Source organism: Oncorhynchus kisutch, linkage group LG18 (genome assembly GCF_002021735.2).
Source record: "Oncorhynchus kisutch isolate 150728-3 linkage group LG18, Okis_V2, whole genome shotgun sequence".
NCBI classification, from domain to species: Eukaryota; Metazoa; Chordata; class Actinopteri; order Salmoniformes; family Salmonidae; genus Oncorhynchus; species Oncorhynchus kisutch.
In genome coordinates this window covers 53596864-53611064 of record NC_034191.2, presented here as the reverse complement: position 1 = coordinate 53611064, position 14201 = coordinate 53596864, and the positions used below count along the sequence as shown (strand labels likewise).

The following is a 14201-nucleotide window of genomic DNA, read 5'->3' as shown; positions in this document are numbered from 1 at the left end:
CTCTGTAGAGACAGAAGTCATTTCCGGAGTTAGCCATCCCTGACACCAGGTAGGGTAAATCGTACATCGAAAGGTTATTAATGATGTTCGGTACAGCGGGAGTTATTGTAAAAGTGCTTTATAAACAAAAAGAGAGCAATGCATTGATCTACAAGACTTCAAAGAGTGCCATCTAATTTCTGATACCGAATGTAGTGATGTGTACTGAACCTGTTGCCCGTAAAATAAAGCATAGTGCACTTGGATAAACTGCATCCAATGGTTTCAATGTATTGGCAGCAGCATATAATAATAACAATGATACTTTTCAAAATCATATTTCCTTTCTAATCTTCAAGTAATTTTTTTATATCACACTCTCTCATATCTCAATTCCAGTAAACATAATTGCTCGTGGAATAGTTTATTACACAGAAGATTCTGTGTTAGAGTGTGAAGATCATACACGTCTGTGTTCTTTTGTGCAGGGACACAACCGCATATTCGTGACATATCTAATACTAGACTGTGATCTTATTAACAGTCCTTACATTGTTACCCTTCACCGGTCCATTTTCTCTTAGTTATTCTAATAGGACGTGTTGTTCACTTGTGGAATGGCCAAGGGCTGGTTTCTGGTCAAAAGTAGAACACTACAGGGAGTAGGGTGCCATTTGGGACACAACCCCTGGATATTCCTTCTCACTGAATGGCTGAAGCAATCTTATTTTGTAGCCAATACCATTTATTTTCAATACAAGGTTTCTATAGCAAAATGTCACAGCGTCGTTTCAAATGTCACTTTGAAATTGCTTACGTTCCCATCTACATCAACAATGAAAAAAAAATGCATTCAGATCAGTGAGTTCTTTCTCCATGCATTTTACTTTAATACAAGTTTTTCTTTGCATTTCCTCTTGATTAAACCAGCAGCCTGTCTTGCACACCCTCAGTGTGCTATGAACGGTATATCTTCCTCCACTGTCCCTGTCCCCATACCGGGTTTGAACCAGTGATCCTCTGCTCGCAGACCTTTTGAGCTGTTGGCAACCTTTCAAGCTAACTGTGGAGTGAGCTTAAGGTACGTTCTTAACGCTGTTACACAGCCTCATCATTATGGCAGGCTTTCCTTTCACTCTTGCTGAGTGTGTAGTGTGTAGAAAGACCTGTCCATTCAATACTGCACATCTCCTATGAAACACAAGCTGGCATTATTGACATAGGAACAGTCTCAAAAACTCTCCAATTTGAGGATTTTGTGCCTATTGGGCATTTCAGATGGCCACTTTACCCCTGATTGTATGCATATACTGTAACTACCTCATCTATCGCTGTTATCGTTTATTTATATTGTTTTTGTATATACTGTATATACATTTATTTATATTGTTTTTGTATATACTGTATATACATTTATTTATATTGTTTTTGTATATACTGTATATACATTTATTTATATTGTTTTTGTATATACTGTATATACATTTATTTATATTGTTTTTGTATATACTGTATATACATTTATTTATATTGTTTTTGTATATACTGTATATACATTTATTTATATTGTTTTTGTATATACTGTATATACATTTATTTATATTGTTTTTGTATATACTGTATATACATTTATTTATATTGACACTATCTATTTCTGATATTGCTACTATGCAAGTAACCATTTCGCTGTATCGTTTACACCTTCTGTAGAGACCCATCCACTTGGCAATATGTGGCTGCGGGTTATAGCATTTCTTTCACATGACCCATAAATCTGGACAAGTGTGTCTGGGTAAGCGTCATCTAATATTTATAAAATACTTGAATCTGGACACTTTCTGTTTACCTGGATTTTTTCCTTCTTGTAGGCTACTACTTTTACCACTTTTAGTCTTAATCTTGACTACACTACTCACTGTTTAGCACATGACCTCACATGTGAATCGTTAAAGAGATGGGTGGGGCCGGCTTAAGAGGGTGTGAACAACGCCGAATGGTTGTAGACAAAGCAAAGCTCTCTAGGAGTAGTAGTACCAAAACATTCAAAAGCCATTTTCTCAAAAATGAGGTTACTTTCCCATTGATCCTCAAATGCAGTGTATGCTATACCATTTTGTAGCTCGGTGTCTCTGCTTTTATCCAATGTAAAAAAAATAATCTCAGATTTTGCTACATAAGACCGAATCAAAGCAGTTGGTCACATATGTGGAATAGGAGACGCACACAGTCTTCAGTTGGATTGGCTAAAAACTCACTTTCATCCTCTAATGTTGATAAACGCAGATGAGTCATGCCAATCAAGCACATTTATATATCCTTCAAAGTTCAACTCAGTTTATCCTTCTTTATGGTGAGTTTTCCCATTTTTTTCTGAAGACCAAATTCCCAACTTTTATTTTCCTTACGTTCAAGATGGAAAGGTTTTCGTTCTTCCTGTTTTAAAAAGCTTAATTACCAGGGTTCATTGAGAGAGCACTTTTTTGATAACAGCACTTATTGCACTTTGCACTTGCATTTTTTGTATTATTTCCAGCATGAAATTAAAATAATTATTTTCTTTTTCATCTCAGCCTGCTTGGTTTTCCTTTTTATGGATTGAGTGCAAGGAGTTACCTGCTAAATTCTATTCTTATTTGTTCTCCATTAATGTATCCTACAAAGTCATACTCAATTGCTGAACTTTGGTTTATAGACAAAATTGCAATCCGTTAGGGTCCGATGGAAAGGTTAAATGAACTGCAGTGGGCGAATGGCAGTCCACAGCTGGGGAAGTTTTCTAAAGAGTACTAAAGTAGATATTTGATGTTTTAGAGGCACAGTACCATTCAAATGGGAGTACATTTGAGATTAGATTAGATTGCCGTTTATTGTCATACAAGAGGAGATTCCTACCACAGCTCTCACATTACATACAGCATGACTGTGTTTGCTAGTGACAAAGACATGGTTTTGGTAATTATTAAACCACAGTCTTATGTATTTAACCAAGTTTAATCCTAAATGACTTGTTTCAGGAAGCTAGGTATATGTACCACTTAGCTATTTCACAGCACGGGCATTTTATTGCAATTTTTTTAAACCATTTTTTTAATAAATGCGTTCTGGAACGTGTGAACTTTCATGTGCCTTAATAACACACCTGTATTCCATCTGTTAATGCAAATACAATTGTTATAGTATGAGCCTAGTTGGTTTAGCCACACAAAAAGACAGGAATCTTCTCACTAGCCGTGATTGGCTGACATAATGGATAGGCCGGACATGCCGAGAGATGAGTTTGGATTGGTCTGCATTGTAGCACGCTTCTGTCTATAACATGAGCTACTCGTCATGTGTAGATAATCATTGCTACCACAGCTTTTTTGAAAGATATAACGTTAGCCATGGAGAAGGGCAAAAGTGTTGCTACTGCTCTCAACAACATTGCTGTCCTGAATTTAGCAGGCGTTATCGACAAAGATCAGTGGGAAAATGTCTGCAAACGGCCAGTGTGAACCGGAGTCACCTGACACGAGCCAAACAAGCTGTAGCTACAAACAAAACTAAAGTGGTTCCAGTCTGCCGTGAAGCATTTATCCATGTAAGAGTCTAACTCAATTTTCAGATATTATACATTTCTAATTTTGTCAGAAATAAACTTGATTTTTGATTCTTTGATATATATATTTGTTATATTTGATATAGCGTGTATATACCAGAGACGATAATGTGAAGAACAACATGACCTGCACCAAAGTCAGATTAGGACATAGGCCAAGGACTAGATGGGGTATTATTACCTGGAGTTTTCCTTATTGTAGGCTACTACTTTCACCACTTTTACCTTACTCACTCTGTTTAGCACATGGCCTCACATGTGAATCCTTAAAGAGATGGGTGGGGCTAAGACTTAAGAGGGTGTGAACGATGCTGAATAGGTGTAGACAAAGAACAGCGCTCCAGTAGGTGAACCAAATATTCAAGTGCCGTTTTCTCAAAAGTTTGGATACAAGTTTATCAACTTTCAAAACCTAATTACTTTTCCATTGTTCCTCACCTGCATTGTATGATATACAATCATGTAGTCCTGAGTCTCTACTTTTATCCAATGTAAAAAGCACCATTTAAAATTTGGCGAGCATCCCACAGTCGCCTCTTCACTGTTGACGTTGAGACTAGTGTTTTGCCGGTATTATTTCATTTAATCTTCAACCATTCCTGGACCTGCGAGCTAAAACAACCTATATATGGACAGTACCAAAACAAATGATGTAATGATTCTGTCCCTTGGCAGCTAAATCTGCATAGCTTGGACTGTTGTATCTGTCACACCCTGACCTCAGAGAGACTTTTTATTTCTCTATTTGGTTAGGTCGGGGTGTGCATTGTGTGGGCATTCTAGTTTTTCTATTTCTTTGTTGGCCGGGTATGGTTCCCAATCAGAGGCAGCTGTCTATTGTTGTCTCTGTTTGGGGATCATACTTAGGCAGCCTTTTTTTCCCACCTTAATTTGTGGGATCTTGTTTTCATGTAGTGCCTGTGACCACTCCAGTTGTTACGTCTCGTTTATTGTTTTTGTTGGTGAGCTTCATTTTAATAAACATGTGGAACTCTATGGCTGCGCCTTGGTCCACTCATTTCAACAGACAGTATTCCCTTACATATATGTAACATTCTATTGGTTGTAAGAATTTTGTATAATAATTTCAATTGAAAAATTCAAAGTTTTGAATCCGGCGTTGTTTTGCGTATCAGTTCATTAACCATGTGCCATGGAATCGGGAAACATTGAAAATCTCTCCCCAACTATTTTGATCTATATGGCACAGCGGTAAAAAAAATTGGTCCTTAAATGAAACTGATATACTTATTTATCACAATTGTAACAGTTTTCTTCCATTGAAGGAGAGGAGGACCAAAATGCAGCGTGGTTAGTGTTAATCATGTTTAATATAGACGATAAACGAGAACACTACAAAATACAAAACAACAAATGTGGAAAAACAAAACAGTCCTATCTGGTACAATGACACAAAGACAGAAGACAACCACCCACAAAGTACCCACAGAATATGGCTGCCTAAATATGGTTCCCAATCAGAGACAACGATAGACAGCTGCCTCTAATTGAGAAAAAAAAACACATACATCCCCCATGTCACACCCTGACCTAACCAAAATAATAAAGAAAACTAAGATAACTAAGGTCAGGGCGTGACAACAATTTTCTTTAACCAATTTTGGTCTTTAATGAATAGCCAACAGACAAGTTCATTACTTTTTCCCTCTTCCAATTCCATTTTTGCAGTAATGCTGCAATTAGTGAAACACAATTTGTGATTGTGTTCTTGGTCATATGTACTGTCCATATATGAAATGTTCATTATGGAAAACATATATCACACTCAGTCATAGTTAATAGAATATTGGCAAGATTTTGGCACTCTTGACTTTTAGAAGGTTAATAGGAAAGCTAAAAATTGAAACCACCTAAATATACTCACATTCTTCACTGAACATTTAGTAATTGAAACTCAAACAATAATTCCAAACTGTGTTTTCTATAGTGCTACAAGCTTTTTATCATTCTCCATACCTTATACTCCAATGCATCCAACATTATACATTCCTACCATGGTATTGGGCAGCTGCTATTTAAACACTGGTGTAGAACTCAAACTCCGGTTATCTTATTGCAGAGCACGTTGTACACTTGTTTTTAGAGAAGAATGTATTGCAAGGTATGCTATATGTGTTGGCTATGCCGTATGTATTGGCTAATATGCAGCTGTCACTTTAAACCTCTATTCTAGGATACATGACACACACACAATTCTATTTGCATGCTTTTATTTGGGGTTCTATACAACGTATTTTATTGAATGTTTCTTAAATAGGCCTGCTGCATGTTGAAATGAGACATATAATCATGACAGAACTTGATCCAACAATTTAATTCACTGACAGAGATAGCTAATGAAACACTCATTGTTATTTACAGTAGCTGGTTAGGCTAGTCTGTAACATAATCTGCTAGCTTTTAAAAAATTTGCTAAATGGTCAACGGAGTTATCATCAGATGATGATGCTCCATATTTCAAGTGCATTCAAACAGATATCTTATTTCAGTCTGGGAGCCAGCTAGCTAAACTCAGCAAAAAAAGAAACATCCCTTTTTCAGGACCCTGTCTTTCAAAGATAATTCATTAAAATCCAAATAACTTCACAAATCTTCATTGTAAAGGGTTTAAACACTGTTTCCCATGCTTGTTCAATGAACCATAAATAACTAATGGATTTGCACCTGTGGAACCGTTGTTAAGAGCAGCAGCATACCACCCTGCATACCACTGCTGGCTTGCTTCTGAAGCTAAGCAGGGTTGGTCCTGGTCAGTTCCTGGGAGACCAGAGACCAGATGGGAGACCAGATGCTGCTGGAAGTGGTTTTGGAGGGCCAGTAGGAAGCAATTTTTCCTCTGGTCTAAAAAAATATCCCAATGCCCCAATGACACTGCCCTGTGTAGGGTGCCGTCTTTCAGGTGGAACGTAAAACAGGTCTCCTTGCTCTCTCTGAGTGCATTAAAGATCCCATGGCACTTATCGTAAGAGTAGGGGTGTTAACCCCGGTGTCCTGGCTAAATTCCCAATCTGGCCCTCATACCATCACAGTCACCTAATAATCCCCAGTTTACAATTGGCTCATTAATCCCCCTCCTCTCCCCTGTAACTATTCCCCAGGTTGTTGCTGCAAATGAGAACGTGTTCTCAGTCAACTTACCTGGTAAAATAACGGATAAATCAAATAATAAGACACTAACAGTTTACAGACAGTGGGCAATTAAGGTCACAGTTATGAAAACTTAGGACACTAAAGAGGCCTTTCTACCGACTCTGAAAACCACAAAAAAGAATGATGCCCAGGGTCCCTGCTCATCTGCGGGAACATGCCTTAGGCATGCTGCAAGGAGGCATGAGGACTGCAGATGTGGCCAGGGCAATCAATTGCAATGTCTGTACTGTGAGACGCCTAAGACAGCACTACAGGGAGACAAGACAGGCAGCAGATTGTCCTCGCAGTGGCAGACCACGTGTAACAACAACTGCACAGGATCGGTACAGCCGAACATCACACCTGTGGGACAGGTACAGGATGGCAACAACAACTGCCCGAGGTACAACAGGAACGCACAATCCTTCCATCAGCGCTCAGACTGTCCGCAATAGGCGGAGAGAGGCTGGACTGCGGGCTTGTAAGGGAATTCCTAACCAGAAATCACTGGCAACAACGTTGCAACTTGCAGGTGCCTTGGTGGAAGAGTGGGGTAACGAGTGGCGTAACGTCTCACAGCAAGAACGGGCAAATCTGGTGCAGTCCATGAGGAGGAGATGTACTGCAGTACTTAATGCAGCTGGTGGCCACACCAGATACTGACTGTTACTTTTGATTTTGACCCCCCTTTGTTTCGGGCCACATTATTCCATTTCTGTTAGTCCCATGTCTGTGGAACTTGCTCAGTTTTATGTCTCAGTTGTTGAATCTGATGTTCATAGAAATATTTACACATCTTTAGTTTGCTGAAAATAAATGCAGTTGACAGTGAGAGGACGTTTCTTTTTTTTTGCTGAGTTTGTATTTTTGTATTTTTTTAAATTTCACTTTATTTAACCAGGTAGGCCAGTTGAGAACAAGTTCTCATACGTTCTCACAACTGCGACATGGCCAAGATAAAGCATAGCAGTGCGACAAAAACATCAACACAGAGTTACACATAAACAGACAGTCAATAACACAAAATAAAAGAAAAATAGAAAGATCTATGTACAGTGTGTGCAAATGTAGAAGAGTAGGGAGGTAGGAAATAAATAGGCCATAGAGGCAAAAATAATGACAATTTAGCATTAATACTGGAGTGATATATATGCAGATGGTGATGTGCAAGTAGAGATACTGGGGTACAAAAGAGCAAGAGGGTAAGTAATAATATGGGGATGAGGTAGTCGGGTGTGCTATTTAAAGATTGGCTGTGTACAGGTACAGTTAACTGCTCTGACAGCTGATGCTTAAAGTTAGAGAGGGAGATATAGGACTCCAACATCAGAGATTTTGGCAATTCGTTCCAGTCATTGGCAGCAGAGAACTGGAAGGAAAGGCGGCCATAGGAAGTGTTGGCTTTGGGGATGACCAGTTCAATATACCTGCTGGAGCGCGTGCTATGGGTGGGTGTTGCTATGGTGACCAGTGAGCTGAGATAAGGCTGACCTGGAGCCAGTGGGATTGGCGACGGATATGTAGTGAGGGCCAGCCAAAGAGAGCATAGAGGTCGCTGTGGTGGGTAGTATATGGGGCTTTGGTGACAAAATGCATGGCACTGTGATGGGCTACATTCAGTTTGCTGAGTAGAGTGTTGGGGGCTATTTTGTAAATGACATCGCCGAAGTCAAGGATTGGTAACAGTCAGTTTTACGAGGGTATGTTTGGCGGCATGAGTGAAGGAGGCTTTGTTGCAAAATAGGAAACCGATTCTAGATGTAATTTTGGATTGGATATGCTTAATGTGAGTCAGGAAGTAGAGTTTATAGTCTAACCAGACACCTAGGTATTTGTAGCCGAGTTTTATCGGTTCCTCTTCATTAGATAGCAGGCTGTGTTTACATTGTTGATAGAATCAGGCCATTGCCTGCCTTTATCATGAGGGGTATGTACGTGTGTTCTGATTAGTTCCAACTTTAGTCCTTCGGCAAATTTGCCTGAGTATTGAAATGTAGTTTTTATGAAAACATTTGCAAGAATGGAATGTAATAGTCATCATAAGAATGTTTTCCTGTCTGGGATACACTGGGATCGATCAACTTAACGTTTTAAGGCTTTGGCCCACCACCAATAGGTGAATAGTGTAAACGTTTTAATATATTTGCTGACACCCTAGAATGGAGTAGTCTATCTAGCTACATAAACCACACCCCTCTGCAAAAATGCCTTTTCCGATGTTGGTAACAAGACATAGCATTAAAATGAGAGTTAGGCTGATGTCACCCTATTCCCTTGATAATTTTATCCATGTGTCATTTGTCAGACTTCGATCTGGTTTCATCCAAATATAAACTTTAATGAAGAACATGATTTTGAAAGTTCATGACCTTCAAATAATATATGATTTGACTGACAGCATATTCACTTAGGGATAATTTAGGGAAGTTCGTTACTCATAACTGCAACAAACATGTCTCTGGCACTAACACGTACAGTCATGGGTGGTAACTTAACAAGTCACTTGAAATCAAAGGCTCTCTGGGAAATATTTGAATAAACTTTTACACTAAGCAGTATGTTAATTTAACACTTGTTCCAGTGTATATACTGGTCCCACTCTTTCAGTGTTGATTTAACACTCTCTGTGTTGACTCAAATCCTCACACATGTTTGTAGTTTGACCAGCTGTTTTCAGCAACTGATATTGTTGAATTCAGTTGTCGTATTGGCAGGTTTGCTAGCAACAAACTATTTAGCTAGCTTCTATCCTAGTGTTTGATATGTAATTCAATTTCTTCATAATGAACAGTGTCCTTAAAAGAAGGCAAACTTTTCTATGCCAGGAAAAATCACGCATCATATCAGCTCATTGTTATGGAAGTATCCAAATTAATGTCACTAGAAAACCACTTAACACAAATGCAGCTATGCGCTTCTATGGGCTATAGGAGTAAAGGCCAAATTCAATATTTTATCAAGTCACTTTTTTCATATATTTTTTGATGCCTAAAGGGTTTCTAAAATTCAAAATCAAATATCTAAATGATCCATGGTATGACGATCTTAAAATAATTATATATGTTAGCATAGTACCCAAATATAATTGAAAAAGTTATTTACCAGTAAATGTGTGCTTTAGTATTGTTTGTTGGCACATGTGCTATAAGCAGGATACACATCTCAGTTCTGTAAATTACCTTGGAAAAATGTACTTTGCGAAGGGAGGAGGCGGTCGTCCATTATTTCCAAGGTAAAGTGCAGTACAGAACGACGGCGTTTTCCCTTACCTAAATAACACAGTTGCTTAAAAAAACAAGTTGCTTTTCTTTCTTTTACATCACAGTGCAAAATATTTAAGGCCACAACAACAAACAACATCATCTTAACATAAAAACACATACTCACATGGTTTCAACTTTAGAAAAAAGAGCAAAGTAGACCTTCATAGATAAGAAGTTATATGTACACTTTACACTGCAAATTTTTATCCAAGCACTTGATAAATGCATATTGAGGATGAATTCAAAATATAGATGAGAGTATGTCTTTGTCATGTAAGTGTGCCTGTTTAAATGCACATGTCCACACAAACATTTTCATTTTTAAATAAGCAGCATAGGTATATTTTAAGCAAATTACATTCCACTCCCGTGACAGGCTTCATCAACACAAGTAATTTCAATAAGTGCTTGTTTTAGAGACAGAACGTAGAAAACAGTTTTACATAACTCTCCCCTTGTACTGTTAAAAAAAATGCATACCCTCCCCCCTCATTGAGTTAACTCAAAAATAATGGTTATGACCACAATTAACTGTAGAGACCCTGTGTTTATTAACGGGGTTATCGACTTTGCAGGCTTTTTAATGGCACTCTGTTGCCTATCAGTGATTCCTCTTTGTTCTTGTGGGTTTGTATGGAAAAATGGTGCAGCTTTGAATGATTTTTTTGGGGTCAGAGGAGACTTTAAAAGGGTTCAGCTATGCTGCTGTGAATTTATTCTACAAAGAACAGCGTTTGGATGTTTATGTACAATAGAAGCCTATACAGTTTGCTCACAATGTCCAATTGCAACAGTATGTTTTGAAACGGGAGGTGAATGATCTGTTTGAAGCTTTCCATCTTTCAAACTCTCAGAGTATGATAGTGTGCAATTTAAGTGCTATATGTTTTCCTTCCAAAATACTATAGTGCATAGGCATCTGCCACTCAGTTCTTCAAATATCTTTAAAATTTTTAAATATGTCTAATACAAATATTCAATATCTATCTTCTTTTCTCATATCGTCATCATACTGTATCTTCTCACATTATGGTTCAGTTACTTTAAAAGCTGCATTTTTCAGGACAAACAAAAATATGCCTGATTGTGCTGAAAAGAAACAATGTTATTTCTGTTGTGTTTTTGTACAGAGTGTATGTAAACCAACCTACCTCCTTGGCAACCCGAGCCATCGTGACCAGAACCAATTTAGAGGGACTACTTTTGAATAATTTACAGCCGTGTTCTGGAGCACGGGGCAGGACGAGGCTAAATCAGTTCTCACCAATCACAATTAGGTGGTTTCTTTCATGTGAGGAGAGGCAGATGCCACCTCAGCAGTTGTCACCCTCAACTTCCAACATACTGTAGTCGTTACACCATACTGTACATGGGCGGTGGGTAGCCGTTGTTAGGCTACCTACCCACGAGTGTTGGGCCAGTAACCGAAGGATCAAATACCTGAGCCGACAAGGTGAAAAATCTGTTAATGTGCACTTGAGCAAGGCACTTAAACCTAATTCTCTCCAAGGGCTCTGTACTACTATGGCTGACCCTGTAAAGCAACACATTTAAACTGCACCTATCTGGTGGCAATAAAAAAACATCTTATCTTATTTACACCGTTACACCATAATGTAGCCTATACAACCATTCAGCTCTTTCATGTGAAGAGACACAGACGCAGATGCTACCTCAGCAGTTGTCACACTTACTGGGTCTCTGACAGATGCCCAGCTGTTAGGTAGTTCAATATTTCCCTGGCAGCTCGCACACACACAGGTTTGGCAGACTGTACCAGCAGAAGATTTCCTTAAAGGTCTTCCTCATCTCTTGGCTCCTGAAGGCGTAGATCAGTGGGTCGATGACAGAGTTACACATGATGAGGATGAGGTACATGTTGAAGTGCGACATGAAGCAGGCGCAGTAGGGGTTCCTGGGGCATGATATCATGAGGATGAGGTGGAGGAAAAAGGGAGCCCAGCACACTACGAACACACCCAGGAGGATGGTGAGGGTGATGGCGCCCTTCATGTTGGCACGCTGGCGGATGGGAACGTTCCCGGGCAGCACGGCAATCCTCTTCATGTGCAGGCGGGCCAGCATGAACATGTGGACGTAGAGCGAGGCCATGAGCGCCAGCATGGTGAAGAACATGGTGATGAGGCAGATGAGGACCGTGGTGCTCTCAGAGTAGATAATGAAGAGCACGCCCGATGCCACACAACACGACCAGATGCACGCGATTACCGCCATCGCTCGCTTTACCGTCACAATGTTATGGTAGCGCAGCGCGTAGAATATGGTGATGTAGCGGTCTATGGCGATGGCCAAGAGACTACAGATTGACGCCAGCAGTGAGCTACAGATCATGGAGTCGAACACGTTGTCCATGCTCTTTATAAGCGACCCGGAGATGGTCAAGTTGCCGCCGTTGATCAGGGCGATGACGATGGTCTCGGAGGCGTTGGAGACGCTGACCAGCATATCTGCCACAGCCAAAGAACAGATGAATAAGTACATGGGAGAGTGGAGATTCTTATTCTTGATGATGGCAGCAATCACCAGGATGTTCTCTAATAAACTGACTATCCCCAGTGTGAGAAAGACCTCGGTAGAGATGAGGAGCTGCTCGTAACATCCTGTTGAGGAGTCCTTGATACCAACGCCCTCTGAGTCTTTGTTGAGGGTTCCCAGAGTCCCAGCAGTGCTGATGTTCCTGGTATAGCCCACAGAGATCAACCCTTGATGGTCTGTGGAATTCATCATGTAGTTGTTAGTTATCTTAGTTGGTTCTTGTAGTGTTTAAGTGAAACTTTACTGTCTCCATTCTGCTGTTTTGTTGTCTTTCTTTGCTGTGAAAGAACAGCTCTGTGGATGTAGTCAGAGTCTAGCGTCGGGCAGGTGGTGGAAAACAGAATAAATCCCAGATCCTCGATTTTGCCTCAGCCAGTCCCCAAACTGATCAAGCAGTCATTTTCTCCGGACATCTGCTGATGTTAGCCTTCCTTAGCCCCTGGCACTCTGCACTGCTATCAACTGACAGCCTCCAAAAAGAAAGTGGAAGAAAGGAAAAGATAGATAGATAGATAGATAGATAGATAGATAGATAGATAGATAGATAGATAGATAGATAGATAGATAGATAGAGGGAAAGGATGAAAATAGAGAGATGAAAGAATGAGACAGGTAGGGAATGGAGAATGCCAAATTCAGAGATCATAAAAACAGAGATTAATTAAAAAGTGTGTAAAACAGAAAGGTGAAATGGAGATAAGAATAGAGAGAAGGAGTGACGATAAAGAAAGCAGCAGATTGAGAGAGCATGGCAGAGAACGAAAGAACAGGAGCTGAGTTGATCAGTGACAGGAGTCTGAACCTCAGCGATGGAGAGAGCAGAGTGGAGCAGAACACATGCAGGCAGATTACTTTGCAGACTACAGAGTCTCCTCCCTCTCCTTCCAGTGTTATACAGTCAAACACGGACCTCCTCGCAGCCTCGCCCACCCAGCCCTGTCAGCCAATCAGCTCACATAAGGAGGGTGGGGCAAGCAGTCATGCTGGTGTTGATAGAAACACATGGCACAGCAGATTTAAATGTCATGTTTTTCATTAAATTGGATGATATTTGGATGAAACCAGATGAAAGTATGATGACCAAAGCATGAAAAATGACTGTTGATAGAAACACATGGCACAGCAGATTTAAATGTCATGTGTTTCATTAAATTGGATGATATTTGGATGAAACCAGATGAAAGTATGATGACCAAAGCATGAAAAATGACTGTTGCTTCTACATTTATCAAGTTTGATCATAAAGTTACTGGGCTCCTCCCCCATGTCAAACACGGATTCATTATTAACGGCACAAGGTGACGTTGCCTTCACTGTAAATTTAACCAATGGTAACATGATATTCTATTACCCTTTTAAAATAAGTACTGGGAGAGGTTTATATAGCTAGAAGCTACTCTGCTGGCGCCAAAATTTGACTGTAGGGTGTCAGCAAATATAATGAAAAGTTTACCCTATTCATCTACATTAAAGATACTTAAATGTTTCTACTTTCATCTGTGTCTGGTGTTATCTAGTTACTGGCTAGCTAGGTCTTCAGCCTGCATGGAATGAAAGGGGGGGAGGGTCGTTCAAAACTCTGAGACAGTTGTCAAGACAACACATCAGTCAGTGCTGCTGTGAATGACATAAAATACACCCACAAAAATATGTTA

General features: G+C 39.7%; 1 protein-coding gene across 1 annotated transcript; it reads right to left on the bottom strand.

Annotated features, from left to right (window-relative positions):
* Positions 1-11597: 11597 nt before the first annotated feature.
* LOC109909720 (melanocortin receptor 4-like) lies at positions 11598-13227 on the bottom strand. Its single transcript, XM_020508733.2, has one exon. It carries the CDS (start codon positions 12736-12738, stop codon positions 11719-11721), a length of 1020 nt encoding a protein of 339 aa, XP_020364322.1. The 5' UTR covers positions 12739-13227; the 3' UTR covers positions 11598-11718.
* Positions 13228-14201: the final 974 nt, after the last annotated feature.

Bases quoted from the DNA above. Each gene is read 5' to 3' on its own strand.
- LOC109909720 (XM_020508733.2), bottom strand. From the start codon at position 12,738: ATGATGAATTCCACAGACCATCAAGGGTTGATCTCTGTGGGCTATACC.